At 41.7% G+C, this 18,914-nt stretch overlaps 1 protein-coding gene across 4 annotated transcripts in view; it reads left to right on the top strand.

The window, feature by feature from the left end:
* EXPH5 (exophilin 5) overlaps window positions 1-14,113 on the top strand; it is an 87,601-nt gene extending 73,488 nt beyond the window's left edge. For all 4 annotated transcript variants that reach the window (XM_008261801.5, XM_051819907.3, XM_089333635.1 and 1 more), the window contains 2 exons: window positions 162-297; window positions 4,969-14,113. In XM_008261801.5, the coding sequence (XP_008260023.3) occupies window positions 162-297; window positions 4,969-10,295 (5,463 nt within the window). In that variant the 3' untranslated portion in view covers window positions 10,296-14,113. The remainder of the gene's footprint in view (window positions 1-161; window positions 298-4,968) is intronic.
* The last annotated feature ends 4,801 nt before the right edge of the window (window positions 14,114-18,914 follow it).

Below are 18,914 nucleotides of genomic sequence, written 5' to 3'. Positions count from 1 at the left end.
CTTTTTAAGTTGAGAAGTAAATAAATTATAGGTTAGGAAAACTGATTTGTAATCCTTAGACAAGAGCTTTTAAGCTTGAGACATTCTTGTGGGAACATGTGAATACTCTGGTTCAAGAATGTCTAGAAATAATCTCATGTCTTCTACTTTTAAATTAACAGGCAAAAATAGTCAATTCACCCCTGGAAAATCAACCTGTTGACCGTGCTTTTGTCCCCAACCCAGCAGTCATGAGAGAGGGCGGTGCCATTCCTCCTCCATGGGATATTTCAGTCCTGGAGAACGAGTTCTTCCAAGGTAAGTCTGTGCATTAAATCATTTTTGCAAATCCTGATACTAAAAGGAAGCAAATGATAATTACAGTTTGTATTAAACTGCTCAACAACATATCAAGCCCTATATTTTATTTTTGAAGTCCTCTTGTTTACCTTATCTGAAGAAGATGTTGATATATGCTATTAACACAATTAAAGAACTTTACAATTAAATATAATCAAAGCAAATAGTCTCAGATCCAGGACTGATATATGTATGGACGAGTAATAATGTTTAAAGTTTAACCTCAGGTAAAAAGAAAATGCATCTGTAGGAAATACATCTATAAAGTTTGCTGTTTATGTAGACTTTCATTGTTCCCAATTAGGACATAAATGCACTGTGATGAAATCTAATTGTTGTTAAACAATTAACCTTGTATAACAGATAACAATAAAAACTGAAACAGACTCCAAAAGTACCTCATGAACATGTACCTTATTTTTATATAATCAAAGTTCACTTTTATGTGGGTTGCTCTGCCTCAAAATAAACATGACCATTGGAAAAGTTCAGGCATCCACCAGCTTCACCTTAAGAAAGCGAAAGCCCCTTCCACCCTCGGTGAGGGTCAGGTAAGAGAGCCAGAGAGTCAGTTCAAAGTCAGGTCCCTGGAGCTTCCCTCAGCGAGATCCTTGAGATGGCTCCTGGCAGCCACCAGAAAGAAAACCTCTGTCCTGAAATGAAGGTTTTGCTTGTAGAGGAAAGCTACTATTTATGCGGTAGGGAAAAAAATAAATAAAAGACAGACTTGACCTCTCTGAAAATAAAGAAGAGAATCAGAACAGGAATTGGCTTGCTTTTGAGAGTAGTGAGTAAAAAAAGCATTATTGATTATGGATCCTAAGGGACTCTGAGTAATTAATTTTAAAATGTATTTATTTATTTATTTGAAAGGCAGAGTTACAAAGAAAGAGAGAGGAGAGAGAACAAGAGAGACAGATCTTCCACCCACTGATTCACTCCCCAAATGGCTGGGTCAGACCAAAGCCAGGAGCCAGGAACTCCCATGTGTATGCAGGGATCCAGTTACTTGGGCCATTTTCTTTCTTTTCTTTTTTTTTTAAGATTTATTTTATTTATTTGAAAGAAGAGTTACAGAGTGAGGTAGAGACAGAGAGAGAGAGAGGTCTTCCATCTGCTGGTTCACTCCCCAGATGGCCACAACAGCCGTAGCTGAGCTGATCTGAAGCCATGAGCCAGGAGCAGGGGCCCAAGCACTTGGGCCATCCCCCACTGCTATCCCAGGCCATAGCAGAGAGCTGGATCAGAAGAGGAGCAGCCAGGACCAGAACCAGCACCCACATGGAATGCCAGCGCTTCAGGCCAGGGCTTTAACTCACTGCACCACAGTTCCAGCCCCCAAACTTGGGCCATTTTCTACTTTCCTGGGCCATTAGCAAGGAGCTGGATCAGAAATGGAGACGCTGGGACTCAAAACCACTCCTATGGGATGCCAGTGTGGCAGGCGACAGCTTAACCCTTAATTTAATTTCACAGGGATGTTAAGAGTACTTATCTCTGGATAGATAGATTCCAGGTGATTCTACCTTTTTGGTATACTTTCCTGTATTTTCTCTTCTAACCATGTTTTGCTTTTGTAGTCAACCAAAAACTTTAAAGGAAAAAACATAAGTAGATTGAAAGGGAGACTAAAGAGCAAAGAGATTTTTTTTTTTAATTCACAGGCTTTTATTGGGGTTCCACTCCCGGGCGAGGTTCCCCGGTCCCAACAGAGCAACAGGGCGGGGGGGCAGGCAACAAAGAGATTTTGTTACAAATGTTTTAAAGAGAGATTTGCACTTACACAGGTTTTCTTTTTTCCTTTTTTAAGGATTTATTTATTTATTTGAAAGTCAGAGATATACATAGAGAGGGGGAGAGAGAGAGTTAGAGAATTAGAGAGAGAGAGAGAGAGATCTTCCATCCACTGGTTCAGTCCCCAGGTGGCTTCAATGTCTGGGGCTAGACCAGACCAAAGCCAGGAGCCAGGAACTTCTGTGCCCATCTGAGTGGAAGGGGCCCAACACTTGGGCTGCTTTTCTCTGGCCATTAGCTGGATCAGAAGTGGAGCAGCCAGAACTCAACTGGTGCCTATATGGGATGCTGGCGTCACAGGCTGCAGCTTAACCCACTGTGCCATGACACCGGCTCTGGTAGATTTTATTTTCTTTTTGCCCTGCCTTATACTTTGACATTGCTCTTTATTATTTTATGGTGGATATAGGGAATATATTTTTCAGAGACTAGATATAAATAAATTATTTTTCATTAAAACATCAGCAGAATGATTCCCTAAATAATTTCTTAGTTAGGATCCTTAGTGCTCAAGATTAGTTTTTTGTTGGCTATGAAAACTTAAAAGCACTAACTTAAAATTAAATAGAATAGGAAATCCAGAACAGATTTCAGAACTCCCTTAGCATGGGCAAGTGTTTGGCCCAGCAGTTAGGATGCCACTTGAGACTCACATATCCCACAGTGGAGTGACTGGTTCAAGTCCCAAGTCCTCTGCTTCCAATCCATGTTGCTGTTGATGCACATCTTGGGAAGTAGCAGATGATGGCTCAGGTACCTTGGTCCTTACTACCTACGTGGGAGACCCAGATTGAGTTCTAGGTTTGGCATAGGGCTGACCCAGCCCTGTCTGTTACAGGCATTTGGAAACTGAACTAGTAGATGGAAAATCTCTGTCTCTGTTTTTCTCTGCCTTTCAAATAAAACGAAAGTAAATTAAAAAAATTATTTTTTATTTTATTTTACTTTTTTATTTGACAGGTAGAGTTATAGACAATGAGAGAGAGAGACAGAGAGAAAGGTCTTCCCTCCATTGGTTCACTCCCCAAATGGCTGCAATGGCCGGTGCTGTGCGCTGATCCAAAGCCAGGAGCCAAGTGTCTCTTCCTGGTCTCCCATGCCGGTGCAGGGCCCCAAGCACTTGGGCCATCCTCCACTGCCCTCCAGGGCCACAGTAGAGAGCTGGACTGGAAGAGGAGCAACGGGGACTAGAACCTGGCACCCATATGGGATGCCGGCACCCCGCAGGCAGAGGATTAACCAAGTGAGCCATGGCGCTGGCCCCCAAAAAATTTTTAAGAAATATTTTGGCACCTGTTCTAGTGTAGTTGGTACACCATGAAAATATCTCACTCACATTCACCCAGCTACTGATCTGTCTCACTGTCCCTATCATTGTACAGTTAAGGTCAAAATTTTAATTATCCAGGAGAGTACACAGTTTTATGTAATTCAGGAAGATTTTATAACCAAAAACTTCTTCTGAAATTTAAATAACATTGTAACTCATTCCTCATCCAGATTTTATTTTTACTAGTAAACATTAATAAACACATAATCTATTTGTGTTTGTTATAATATGAATATGATGAAAAGTGTCTTATAAAGTAGGTCTTAGACAATCTAAAACTGTGAGAGATTATGATGCTATTCAAACTGTAACAGGTTTTTATTGAGGAAAGGTGCCAAATAAGGTTAAATAAAGACAACTCAGAGGAACCACAACCATGTCACTGAAGATATGTCATGACTTGTCTGAGATCATGGAGCCGTGGTCAGAGAGCCTGAGCCCTAGGTCTGAGCTTGGCTCCTACTGTAAAGAGGCCTCCAGGTCCTGACTTGGACACCAGCCTGTGACCTTTCTACTAGATAAAGTAATCTTTGCTTAACAACAGCAGCTTCACATCCTTATAACACTGAGCTCATCTTGCCACGAAATCATCCTTGTGGTTCATAAAGAGCAAAAAATGAAAATGGAGCTTTCCTATCCCAGAGACTGCATTACACACTGGTTGTGTGCATGGATTCAGGACATAGAGTTCCTGGGCTCCAGTCCCAATGCTATGTGACTTTGGCAACTTTAGCATCTGTTTCCTCATTATAAAATGAGAATATTAATATTACTAAACTTGAAATCCTATGTGAGATAGATCTATGCCTACCACAAGATAAAATGATATATTATAGGCTAATAGGTCTACCATTAGAACATCATTTAATAATATTATGTAGAACATTTAATTATGGCTATGATCCATCCATCTAAGTATATTTATAATTTAATTACTAAACTTTTGGTGATAATGCTATTCTCTCAGAAGTACAACTGAGATATCCTTTCTTATCTATAGACTCTCATTTCTATAACAATCCCAGATGGTGAAAATATTACAGCAACTTGCAGACATGAAAGAAACAGAAAGTTACAGTTAAATAATACCATGGTTATCTAATTATTCAATGGTGGAACCATTTCGGCAATATATATTATAAGTTGTTTTTATCACTTGTCCATATCTTACAAAATGCAATAAACTTTAAATGCACTAAAAGAAATTATGATTCAAATTCAGTTAGAAAAAATATATAACTTTACATGTGTGTCCTTAAAGCATTGTGGAAGGTTTACTTTGAAAAAGTATGATTTTAAAATATATGAAAAAGAAACTTCCATTACAAGTTTATAAAAGTCAAATTGTCTTAAAAACAAAATCAGAATTGGTGTCATCACATTTATGATCATATAAAAGTAAAATATGGTAAGTGATTATGTTTTCTTGAATAGGGCCGTCAATAATTCAAATTATTATTAAACTAAAATCACATGCCAAAAAATGATTCATATTCTCCTTTTAGTTTTAGATGACTTGGATAGCAAACTGGCTCAGGAACAATCTGCAAGCTCACTAAGTACCAGAATGCCCCTCAACTGTGGACCAAGAACACAATTCAACCATTTTTACTCCAGTGAGAACACACGTGGTAATATCTCAGGAAAGCACAAAAATCGCTATAATGAGACTTCCAATATGTCTATCTATGACATCCTAAGACCAGGAACTCCTAGGGAAGGTTTTAAAACATTTTCTCCTAGGACAAGAACAATTTATGATATGTACAGGACAAGGGAGCCCAGAGTCTTAAAAGAGGATTATGTGCAGAAGAATACTTTCGGTAGTACTTCCCTGTGTTTCGACAGCAGGCAACGATCAGCCTCACTAGCCACAAGGCATTTCACAGCAAGAAGCTTACATTCTCCAGCCACAACTGAGAAAAAAGGGGGGTTTCTACCACCATGCCCCCAGCAGAGCCCAAAGCGAACTCCTCTATCATCTATCATATGGAATAGATCAGATTCTTCCAGAGATGGGCAGAACCAAGGAGAGTTCCTGGGGACACCGTCACCAATGGAAATTGACCCTGCTGATGAGTATATATATCCCAGCTGTTTTCAGGAGAATAGAAGTTATGAACTATATCATTCACAGAATGTTTGCCAAAGTATTGGTTTTAATGCCCGTATGGATAATGCAATGAGTCCTGACACATTTGAGAACTCAGAGAATATGCCATTCTACCATGAAGACAGCCCATTTGCTAGGTCTTTCTTTAGCAATTCCTTTGGACAAAGAAGAGAACAGAGATTTGGACAAGGTCCTTTTTGGGACCAACAGGCAGAACATTCTTCATGGTCTGACTTTCATCAAAGCAGGAAACTATTCAGTTCATCTGACAGAGACTTTGAAATGATTTTCATGGAAGCAAATGCTGCATCAGCTGTTCACAGCCACAGTGCCCCTTCTCCACCCTGGGGATCACTTTCTCCCGGTTCTGGGACAAATGTCTCCAGAAGCCAAGAAGGACCCCATTCCTGGCAGTCTGATTTCCAAATGGCCTCACTGGAGAGCATGGAGATAACACAAGGTCATGGAAACCAGTCTACTACTCATTTTGGTGCACTAGATGTTTGCAGCAAGACTGACTCAAGCCATCACATCAAATCTGGTGGGTTAGACTATAAGCAGAATGTCAGCAAAGAACCTTACTCATTTGGAACTACTCAGATTCAAGCATCCCCCTTCAAAACTTTCTTCCCCCAGATTTCCGATGATAAAGGGAATTCTCAGAGTCCCTACTTTCAGAATCGCACAGTCACTGTGCAGAAGATGATTCCTGGTAAGCCTGTCTCTCTTCCAAAAAGAAGCCTTGTAGAAGTCAGTATAACCAATCATGATTCAGCTGATTCTCTGCTAGGAAGCCCGGCCAATGCTTTGGTGAATAATGAGAAAAACATGAATGACTCTGTTTCAGAAGATCAACAACTGAACAAGATGGACCAGACAAACATGATGGGTGAAGTATCCCAACCTGTTTCACAGACTGTGAGCTCTGACGCTTTACCTGAGTTTCTAAATCCTGTCTCCCGGGACTCCACCAAGAGTGACAGGTTTTATTTCAATGCACCTACCACAATAAGTTCAAAAAGGGTACCCAGAATCTTTTCCAAGAAAGATACCTCCAAAAATTATGTATCCAATACAGATAAAGCAAATGAACTTCATAAAGAGAAGAGTTGTACTAGGAACAGAAATCTTGGCTCAGCAACTTCCCCACCTTTCATCCGGGAGAGCAGAGTTCCACCATCTTTGCCTAACCCAAATCAAGTTAGTCATGAAGATATTTCAAACATTATTAAAAATAACCACTGGAGCTCTGGACCTATGGACAATCAAAACACACAGTCTCCAGTGGAGCCTGTTATCTTAGATACTGAGGGAGAACCACGTACTACCACTGATTCTACCGATGATAGCAGGTTGGCTGCTGAGCACAGTGTGTCCTGTGATTCTTTAGGTTTGGCAACAGGTACGTCACCAGATTCCTCCCCACCAAGTCATTCTTTCCCCGATGCTCTGCCGAGTACTTCTACTACAGTGTCCTGCAAGAGAAGTCCTTCAGACAGAGATCTGTCTCTGGGAGAAACCGAAGAAAAAGACAGTGCCAGCAAGAACCAAAATAATCAGCTTTCTGTAAGTTCCTCAGAAAACCAAAGACATAATGATGGTCATGGGCCTGTCCATGACGAAGTGGCTGATGCTGTCAAATACTCTCCTTTCAGGAATGGAAAGGGAAAAGGAAAAGTAAGACACCACATATCCTGTATTGAAAAGTTAAGCAAAGCAGAAAGTAGATCAGTACCCTCGAATGACAATGGTAGCTTCACTGAGAAGAAGCAAGGGAATTCCAGAGCTTCTGAGCTTGGCACAATTTATTGTACCTTGCCAAGAAAATCAGCCAGTACCCTAATAAATAGTAGGCAGTCGGAAAGTAAGATGCTGGCTACTTCAATTAGGAATGGACCCCTTCCATTTCAAGTCAGAAATAATGTGGCAGACCCAAAAGGGAAGCACACATTCAGCCCACTCAGTCCCAGGTCTCCTGAGTCAGGAGGTGAATGTGCCAAAGTGCTCTCTGACTCAGCCGCAGCAGCGCCTGGAGCCACGGAGAGGAAGACGAATATGAAAACCCTTCGATCTGCTTCCGTGAGGAAAGGGCCGCTTCCGTTCCTCATCAGGAGGGCTGTTTCCTGTCCCTCCGCAGAGCCATGCGCCTCACCTGGCAGAGGCGAAGGGAGAAAATCGCCCGTCTCAGACAGAAGTGCCCGTGCTGTAAGCCCAGGACCCTGGGGGAGAATCGTGAACCCTCTCGACAGAGGCTCATCCGCTCGAGATTCCTTCTTAACCCAAAGACACCCCGCAAAGGAATACGCGCACGGATGCGCAGACGCAGCTGACGGAATTCCCGCCTCCAGGACAAGTACATTTTCCCTTTCAAAGGAAGACCCTTTACCTTTCTGTTCGGATGTGTCAGGAAGTGAAGGTGGGAAAACGTTACATAGATTGAAAACTACTAGTATATTCTCTGTTTCTGGAGACGAAGATCATGTAAAGTGTCTCGAGGTGGTCTCGGTCTATTATACTCTACCAAGGAAACCCAGCAAAAAATTCTGTAACCTCCTTCAACAGTTCACACAAAATGCTGATTCGCTCATAGACTCACCTCAAGTGGGGACTGAAACATCTCCCAGTGCTTTAGAAAAAGACAAACTAGATTATTCTACACGAGAGCAGCCAGGAACACCTTCGGGTGAAGACCCAAACATGCCGGTCAGCTCTGCTCAGAACAGCCACTGCCTTCCTCATCCCACTGAAAATGTGTCTGTCTCACAATTACCAGATAGGAGGCCCGCAGAGCCTACCTTACAGGAAATGGCTTCCACCGAGGCAAATGTTTCTCTCAGAGAATGTACAACCGGAGAGATTCTCCCAGATAAATCAGCTAAAACTCCTCTAGGTGATGTTCAAAGTAGGATAGAGAGAGGAGGAACATTGCAAAACGAAACCCTGCATACGTCAGTAATGCTCCAGGGAAAAAGAGTTACAGAAGAAAAATCTGAAAATTGTCAAGAGTCCATTAATACAGGTGACAGGGATCGCTCAGCCTGTTCACAATATAACATTGAAAATTCCCAAGCCAGAAGAAGTTCTGGAGAATGTGCAGGTAGTGGTGTAGCCATTACAGCTACTGGGAGTGGGAACTGTCCTGAGAAAGAGCACACAGCCACAGCCATAGATGATAGCCCCACTGGCTCAGAGCCTAGGGAAGTCAGAGAAATCAGAACGGGTAACCAAAACATGACTGATAAAGCCCCCTGTGAGTCACAAGGCCAAGCCTTCGCTCCTACACCAGCACTGCATAAATTACAGCTTGCTGGGGACACTCACTCAGATGAAACGGATTTAAAGAGTCTGCAGTTTAAACTGAGAGAGTTACCCCTCGAGGGGCAGGAGCGTAACATAACAGACTGCAGGAAGGCTGAAGATGCATTGCACAAAAGGGATCAACCTTCACTTCATGGAGGAAATAAAAAAAACAAAACCAACATGGATGACCTTGAGAAAGGGGGACAGAGATCTTCGGTTAAACACAGATTGGCAGAAGTGTCTAAAGCAAACAGAAATTCCCCAGCTCAAGATTTAAGTCATAGAAGCCTTGTAGCTACCATCTTCCCCCAGAGTGGGAGCAGGCCGGGCTTTGGCTGTTTATCCCGTAGCACCTCAGAACATAATCGGCTGTTCCCTGATTCTTCTCCAAAGTGCACGGATTCCACAGGTGAAAGCAGGCTGAGTAAGGCTGGGCTGAATGAGGAGAAATCTGAAAACCCTGTCCAGGTCACCGTAAAAGTCACCAGCGAACCTTCTACACACCCTAGTGATCAGAGGTCTACCAGCATTTCACAAGTACTTCAGAATGAGTTTAAGAGTATCTCAGCGTCTCCACCGAAGCATGAGGATTCTAAAGCAGCAGCAGCAGCTCGGATTTTGGAAGTAGAGTCAGCGGTCCCAGCGCAGCTCCCGTTCACCAGCCTCAGGGTCACAGGCTGCTCCACCCAGCAGAGGAGACTCAGCTCTCCTTTCCCACTGGAGCCCGCCTGGAAATCGACAGGAAGCATCCCTCTGGCCAGCTGTCAGCAACGACAAAGGAATCTTTCATCACCAGAAACGGGGACTGAGCCACACCTCTATCGTTCAAAGAGTTTGAAAAGCATCAATGTGCATGGTGATAAGCTATGCAAAAGTCAGCCTCCGAAAGTCAGGGAGCGCCATTTTTCCGAAAGCACCTCTGTTGACGATGCCCTGAGTCGACTGACCCTCGGGAATGAATTCTCTGTTGACAATGGGTACAGTCGAAGATTCAAGTCATTTTCTGAACTTCCCTCCTGTGATGAAAATGAAAATTGGGCTTTATATGGTGACAGAACAAAAACAGGCCCCAGGTCCACAACCTCTATATCCAGACCTATCGACTATGGGATTTTTGGGAAAGAACAACAGTTGGCTTTCTTGGAGAATGTAAAGAGGTCACTCACACAAGGAAGATTATGGAAACCAAGTTTTCTTAAGAACCCTGGCTTCCTGAAAGACGATGTAGTCAACTCTCCCACACCACCAGATTCTTTAAGCTCGAATTCCCCTAGGAGTCAGGTGCCCGAAGGTGACTTGTCCCCAAGTAAGCCACTTAATATCTATGAGGAGGACCCAGTAGATTCAGACTGTGACACCGACACGACCACAGATGATGAATACTACCTAGATGAAAATGACAAAGAATCAGAACTGTGAGATTTTCTCAATAAACTGCATAAGCTTTTCACCAAAAGTCTATCGTGGAACTCGTATAAAAATGTATGCCCATGAGAAGACAGAGATAAAATATCTAGTCTGGGCAATGTCTGCACTGAAATAACCCAAATTCCCTTTCTGCCTTCCACATCCTGTATATATACTTCCTCACTTACAGAACAGTGAATTCCTGATTTGAATGATTCTCATTTCTCTCCTCCCTTTGTATATGTTCTTGGCCTGCCTTCCTGCACTTGTTTAAATCTCTAATGCACTGCATTATTTTGGCTTTGACTTTACTTTCTCCCTACTTTTCTACATCTTCATTATGATTTTTGCTCATGGTATCCCCCGCACATACAAAATTTATTAGTCACCCAGCACAGCTGCCACATTGCATTTACCTTTCCTGTCCGCACCCTGTACTCGCGATATTAGATGAAATGTGGGGATAGCAACAATGGAGTAAACTTTATCATCTGCTTGATTCATCAACATTTAGGAAGTTACTGCTTTTATTTTTTGAAACAAAGATAAAAGAGTTTTTGTGAGGGCATCCGGTTATATCCATAGTGGAGTCCAGGAGCCGCATGTTTAAAGCACATGAGGTTATAGATGAGGCGCTGAGGCCCTCTTAGCACTCCTAGAAATTCCTCTACAACAGTTCGTGGGGATTGGCTGAATTATTGAGGGCTGAATTTTAATCAAGACAAGGACATCCTCCATGCCACCCAATGATAGAGGCAATGATTTGGCCATAGACTTTCTTCTCAGGAACAGAACTGAAGGACAGAAATAAGTAACATTTCTTCATGAGACTGTCCTGCACTGTAGTCCTTTCAGCAACTGTTCTTCCCAGTTTCCCAGAACCACCCATTTCCCAAATTTTTTATTTGCAGGTTAGAACACTTCTTTTCAGGTGGGTTTTTTGTTTGTTTGTTTTTACAGATTTATTGATTTGAGAGTTACAGACAGAGAAGGGGAGAGACAGAGAGGTCTTCCATCCTCTGGTTCTGATTCACTCCCCAAATGGCTGCGATGGCCAGAACTGGGCCAATCCAAAGCCAGGGGCCAGGAGCTTCTTCCAGGTCTCCCACGTGGATGCAGGGGCTCAAGCACTTGGACCACCTTCCACTGCTTTCCAAGGCCGCAACAGAGAGCTAGGAAGAAGAGCAGCCAGCACAGGAACTGGTGCTCATATTGGATGCTGGCACTGCAGGCAAAGGCTTAACCTATTATGCCACAGTGCTGGCCCCCAGGTGGGGCATTTTAGTCCAGTACAAAATGAGAACCCTAGCCAAGCCCCTAAAATGCTGTCAGTCCAGATCTGACACTCTGAGATTTACAGCCTCTTTAAAGAATCATCTATCAAACCTTCAGGAAATTCTAACACAGAGCTCCTGGGAGCCAGTCACTGATCATTTTTTTCAATAATTTATTAAGAATAAATCACTTCTGATAGCCACTGATAATTTGAATTTCCAAATTTTTTATTTCCCATGTAGAATACCTGGCAATTTCTCTCCTAATTCAGGACAAAGATCAGTAAATGGCAGGAAAGATAATTAACTAGAACCACAGACAGCATGCAATCATGAATCTCAATAGTAGGATGAGCAATATAAATGGGTTTTATCTCATTTGTTTTATTTTTGCTTCCTGACATAATCCTATGGTCCATTTTTCTCACCTACTCTGTTTCATTCATATAAATTAAGAATAATGATAGGTGTGGTGAAGTATATAGGATCTGGAACTGACAGAAAGGCAAGGAACAGTAATAACAGACTATTATTATCATCCTCTAATCATTGCCTTGTCTAGAAACAAACTCCCAGAGCTAGATTACGTTGCTCCCAGGAAATCCACAGCTAATGAATGTGAGGTAACTAATGTGAAAGCTGTTCCTTCAATCTGCCCACTGCTTTTATACTTCAAGGTCTGACCAGTCTCAGACTCAGCAAGATCAATTGTTCTGAACTTTTCAATTCAAATGTGTAGGGTGTCTTAGGTATCTGTTGCTATAACAAAATCCCTGAGACCAGGTGATTTACAAAGAAAAGGAAGTTTATTTGTTTCATCATTCTGGAGGTTTGAACGTTCAAGAGTGTGGCCCTGACATCTGATGAGGGCCTTCTTGTTGTATCATAACCTTGAGCAGGGTATCACAGGGTGAGACCTTGCAAGTGCTTTGCTGGAGTCTTCCTCTTACAAAGCTGCCCTCCTGATGCTAATACCATTAACATATGAATTAGGGGATTAACTTTCCAACATATGAACTTTTAGGGGACACAGGTGATCCATAATATATGATGAAGAACAAATGATATTTTATTCTTTGTCTAATGTATGATCATAAATTCTTTTTTCTATTTATCTGATTATTCAAAATTTCTGTATATAATCTATGTTTTCTATGTCATTTTAATATATTCAGTTAATATTTTAATATTAAAATTCTTGATTTTTAAAATGACCAGCTTACAAGTTTATTTCAGTAAATACTCTGAGTCTAAAGGTATGCTACAAAAAGTGAATGGAGTTTCAGTGAGTTCAGGCTATGTCACAGGTATGTTAAGGTAGGGATAAACAACTGCTCTGGAGCCTGGGCCTTCTGCACTGGGCTCTACTGTCTGAATTCAAAGGTGATTGATGGCCATTACTCAGTTGCACTATTTTAATCTTTGCTTGTTGGTCTGGCTCAAGAATCAAGAAAACAAATTCATAAAAGTAGCACCTTCTACAGTTTTATATTTTTATAAAGCACTTCGTTGAAGAAGTATAGCAAATTTCTATGTATTTTAACATACAAACTGCTGCTTTTTAAAGTTCTTTTTTGATATAGTTGGTGGTTTATTATGGTCATTTTTATATTTACAACTTGTTTTCTGAAAGATATAATCAATATTAAAATAAATATGTAAGTGGAGTAAATCACGAGGGAATTGATACTAATAACTACTGTGTAAATTATTAACTTGTTTAGATATTAGACTTCTGTAACCTAAAGTTTTGTACTATTAAGTCCATTTAAAACAGAACTTAGGGGCAGGCATTTGGGGTAGTGGCTAAGGCAACAGGTAAGACACCCACGTCCCATATTGGAGTGCCTGGGTTCGATGCCTACCTTCTGCTCCTGCCTCCTGCTAATGCAGAGCCTGGGAGAGCTGGTGATGGTTCACATAATTGGGTTCCTGTCACCCACATGGGAAACCTGCCTTGATTCTTGGATTTGACCTCAGCAACGGTCTGTTGTGAGCATTTGGGGAGTGACCTGTGGTGAGAGCATTTTATCTTTGTTTCTCTCTCTCCCTCTCTGCCTCTCAAATTAAAAAAAAAAAAAAAAAAAAAAAATTGAGATTTACCCTTACACTGTAAACACATGGATGTTACTACTAACAAAGTTCTCCTTGGTGACAACTAATGAAGGAGGTAAATATATGCACTAGAGGTGATGAAAGAAAGTCTTTGAGGTTGTGGGAAGGATGGGTGTATCTTCCATCGAATGCCAGAGTTTCAAAGGCCTTATTGCTGAGAGTGTATTGTTAATAACAATGCTTCAGAATATTCTACTTAATGCACATTGTAAATATGTACGTATTTTACTTTCCAAGAAGGTGTGAATGTGTTGCCACTTTATGGCTCTGTCTTCACTGTCAGTTCTGTGTTTCTGAAGCAATAAGCGCTTTTGTTAAAACTTTGTCAAATAATCCTTTTATGTTATTATTCTCAGACTTGTTCTTCAGTTATGAAATATGTGTTGCAAGACAGTGTAAATTTAAAACGATGCTTGTGTTGAAATAAATGATTTAAATAGATGCACTGTTTGGTTTGGTTTTATTTATATTCCCAACTATTATTTTTAAATACTTTATATTTCCAATAATTACTTTTAAATGTGAAAGCTTCAGAAAAAAATATAAAAGGGAACAGGGCAGAGGGGCTAGTGTTGTGGTGTATGCCTGTGCACCAGCATCCCATATGGGCACTGGTTCAAGTGCTGGCTGCTCCATTTCTGATGCAGCAGAAGTGTACAAACCAACCTTTCTGGTGGCTATCGAATGAGATTCTCCATATAGATAGTTTTTAAAAAGCATTGGCTTGAGGTAGAAATTGTGGCACAGTGTGCTAGGCCAAAGCTTAGGAAGCCCACATTCCGTATATTGAAGTGCTGGTTCAGGTCTTGGTTACTCTGCTTCCAATCCAGCTTCCCCCTAATGCATCCAGGGTGTGCTTTATTCAAGATATTGTTACTGTCCTTGATTAAAATACTTTTGATTAGCTGGGATTTTTAGTGGTAGACAGAATATTCTCTAGCTGGTTCAAATAGACGATTTCTTTGCTCACAAACTCATTAGTAGAGTTGGGGAGATAGAATTTAGTAGAAGTCCCAAGACCAACTTCAAAAACCATGCCACTGAGTTGGACTTATCCAGGAAGTTGCTGTCTCTGCCATGACCATAAAGATGCAGAGAGACCGCTCCTGTAGAAATAAAAAGCACCAGTCTGTATAGACTTAGACATTTTTATTGCTACAATGTTTGCTGTGGCAAAAGCTTGAAATACCCAGTAAGAAATGACTAAATGATTCTGGAACATCTACATATGTAATATTAAGTCATTGAAAATGTAAGGCCTGAATAAGTTAGGAGAATTTCTGTGAGTACTAGTGAGTGAAAAAAGCAAAATCTCATTTTAATAAACCATTCACCAAAAAACTTGGATATGCATATGTATTAATGAAGGGATATATACTAAGCTATTAGTATCTATTGTTTTGTGGCCAGGTTGGTTGGTAGAAAGTGAGGGGGAGGCAGTGTTCAAAAACAGAAAAGAGATAAGGGATAGTCAAGACACCCTCTGAAAAAGAATAAGCACACATATGCACATATATGACAATATATACATGTGTGTATAATTATGATTACACACAAGTAGAAATATATGTCAGTGGCTACACAGACTTAAAAAAGGTAATTTTTTGTAAGATTTACTTCCCAGGAGAATATTTAGTAAGTTACTTTCTTTTTTTAAAGTTGATAATTATGCATGATTCTATGAAACTTGGTGTTTTATAAATGCTAGACTTTTCCTTCTAGGCCCATACTTTCTTTCCCCAACCACCCTTTCCCACCTGTGCTAGTACCCAGTCTAGGGTAAATCTGGAAGTACATCTAGAACTGTTTTAGGGATTCTGTAGTAGATACAATAGGATTAGCTGCCTACCAGATAATTTCTTCACTTCTTCCTCCAGGCTACCTGTTACTTGAAGGAATCCACATTCTGGCATGGCCCTGAGTCTGGGCATAACTGACTGGTTCAGGGAGTGAGTGCCTGACTCAGAATGGACTCATGAGTTGTTGCATTTTAGGAGGAAATACCCCTGCACTGTGAGCTTCTAGATACAAGTGAATGGTTAGTCTCACAAGCTAAAAGCCACCCCATAGGTTGTAATATATGGAAGAACAAGGACTGAGTTTATGTCCCCAGTACCTTGACAAGTACAAAAGAATACCAAATAAATATTATTGGAATAATTAAAATAAGGTATTAACATTTTGTGGGACCTAAGCTTGTATAACCCTATGTCAGGTAGTTATTAATGACATTGAAAATGAGATGCTTCTTTCAAGTTAGAGAGGAATGTATTATAAGGACACAGAGATGTCTCAGAAACCAAGGGTATTACTCATGAACTGTACCAGGATCTAGTGCACTGTAGATAACCCAGGGAGTTCTCCATATTCTCTTCCATTTTCCCTCCGCAAAGGGAAAAGAAATGAAATTTTATATCACCTCTCTTTGAGAGCAGTCGTTTACATGCTGAAATTTGCTAGCCTTATTTTTTTTTTTTTAATTTGACAGGGAGTTATAGACAGTGAGAGAGACAGAGAAAGGTCTTCCTTCCGTTGGTTCACTTCCCAAATGGCCACTACGGCTGGCGCTGCACCGATCTGAAGCCAGGAGCCAGGTGCTTCTTCCTGGTCTCCCATGCAGGTGCAGGGGCCCAAGCACTTGGGCCATCCTCCACTGCCCTTCCGGGCCACAGCAGAGAGCTGGACTGGAAGAGGAGCAGCCGGGGCTAGAACCCAGCACCCATATGGGATGCAGGCACCACAGGTGGAGTATTAACCAAGTGAGCCATGGTGCCAGCCGCTGCTAGTCTTAATTTTAAACTCCCAGGGAAAGGATTCTGACTAGCTCATCATGACTTAAGACCCGGCCAGCACCGTGGCTCAATAGGCTAATCCTCCGCCTGTGACGCCGGCACCCCGGGTTCTAGTCCCGGTCGGGGCACCGGATTCTGTCCAGGTTGCTCCTCTTCCAGTCCAGCTCTCTGCTGTGGCCTGGAAAGGCAGTGGAGGATGGCCCAAGTGCTTGGGCCCTGCACCCGCATGGGAGACCAGAAGAAAGCACCTGGCTCCGGACTTCGGATCAGCATAGCTCCAGCCGTAGCGGCCATTTAGGGGGTGAACCAACAAAAGGAAGATCTTTCTCTCTGTCTCTCTCTCTCATTGTCCACTCTGCCTGTCAAAAAAAAAAAAAAAAAAAAAAAAAACATGGGCCAGTCAGCTATATAACCACAGATTAAGGTCATGTTTGCAAAGTCTCACTGTTAACAGTGTGAACTCTGGCGTGGAAACAGAGGAGAAGTTACTAGAAAAGGCAGAACCGTTATGAACTGAATGGACAACAATTAGCTATAAGTTTAATGTGACAATGTTAAGATTCCAGGGGCCAGTGCAATTTGCAGATGTGTGTTGAGTCTCATCTTTCTAGAGTTACAGAGATTAAAATTACAATGTTTTTTAGACCGAAAACCCAATACGGAGATGAGTATGAAAGAGAATGAGGAACTTCTCGAAGTGTGTCATTTACTTCAAGTCTTACACACGACCTTCCTCCTGTCTGGGCTGCATTCCTCCCCCTCTTCATGCAGTCGATTCCTTTTCAGCCTTCGAGCTTCGGCATAGACGGCATCTCTTTCAGAGAGCCTCTCTTGATGCCCCACCAAGACCAGCTTAAGTGGTTCTCATATGCAATGTGCAGTGTGTTGCGCTTACACTGGTGGGAGAGGCACTCTTACGAAACCTGAACATTCATGCAGGAAATGCCAAGAAAATAAGCTCCTACTGCTCTTAATGCACGCCAGCTCTCAGGGAAGCACTTGCAGCAAGCAACCTGAAGGGAGTATCTCTCTACCCACAAAAAGCAGGCTCAATTCTTTTTACCTTAAAAGTGGTATATGTTCCCTAGGCTCAGTGGTCTTCTTTTATAATACCACCCACTTCAGGCATCCAGGCCCTTTGCATTGTCCCCACAGGACTTGGTGGCCTGTGGAACCAACACAACCAGCATAAAGCTCTGCTATTACTTTCACAGTGAATTATGAGATACTTTGTCTCTGATCTAGGAGTCTTGTGCCTTTCCATGCCATCCACGAAACAGTAACAGGTTAATCTGTTAGCTTGTAGGTAGAACATCTCAGATCATGCACAGTTCATCCACAGTTTTACACCTATATGCTAACTAAATTATGTTTGTTTTCTTCTCCACTAAACCACAGGCACTTTGAAGTCAAAGTATAAAATACAGTAGGCACTGAATAAATGTTTGTTGAATGAATGAATAAAATTCAATAAAGATGAAGAATCTGGATAAAGCATTGGTTGACCTAAAGAGATATGCTAAAGAGATATCTCCACTAAACCACAGGCACTTTGAAGTCAAAGTATAAAATACAGTAGGCACTGAATAAATGTTTGTTGAATGAATGAATAAAATTCAATAAAGATGAAGAATCTGGATAAAGCATTGGTTGACCTAAAGAGATATGCTTTTTGGAGATGGATTAAGACGAGAAAAAACAGGTTGGTACAGATTCAGTATTGCTGAACACGACAGTGTTCAGATAAAATTATATAGCTTCCTGGATGTTCTTTAAAAAAAAAAAAAAGATTGGGTGTTACCCCAACTGTTATAAAATTTATTAGGCTATATTTTATTGTCATCCGGTACCAGCTAGTCCTCAGATAACTTTCCTGGAAATTTTTAAAGTCTGATTTTGGAAGAGTGTGAATAAAATGTGTTCTAAACATTTCAAGCAGACAACTCCAGAAAATATTTTTCAACAAAAGTAAAACCGAGGAAGGCTGTAGCCCTGGAACTGACCATGATCTACTACTACCAGATCCTGGTCATCTTTCTAAAGGACAAAGAGCAATGTCTACAACCTCCGCTGAGCACTACCCGCCAGGTCGGGAGAACTGGTGATAATGTGGGAAAGATTTTGCCCTGGTGAAACCTGGTCCTCGCAGGAATACTGGGCAGCACACTAGAGGCCGCGAGAGGCACCAAGGGCAGCGCAGGGCCTGGTGCTGCGACTGAGGCCTGCGGGGATGGTGCAGAAGCGCTGGGTCCCTCCCGGAGGGTGCGTTCCCTGCATTCACTCTGCCCAAGAAGAACGTGCATTTCCTTAAATAGGTTCAAACCATAAGAAGATGCAAGAAAAAGGAAAAACAATAAACAAAATGTGGATTACATGGTCAGAAAGGAGAGGCAGACAGGCCCTCAGAGTCTGCCAGGCTGGACGGATCAGCTTCAGCTTCTCAGGGACGG

Source organism: Oryctolagus cuniculus, chromosome 1, assembly GCF_051225735.1.
Source record: "Oryctolagus cuniculus isolate XC-2025 breed Fujian yellow rabbit chromosome 1, ASM5122573v1, whole genome shotgun sequence".
Classification (NCBI taxonomy): Eukaryota; Metazoa; Chordata; class Mammalia; order Lagomorpha; family Leporidae; genus Oryctolagus; species Oryctolagus cuniculus.
This window is presented reverse-complemented; position numbering and strand designations above follow the sequence as displayed.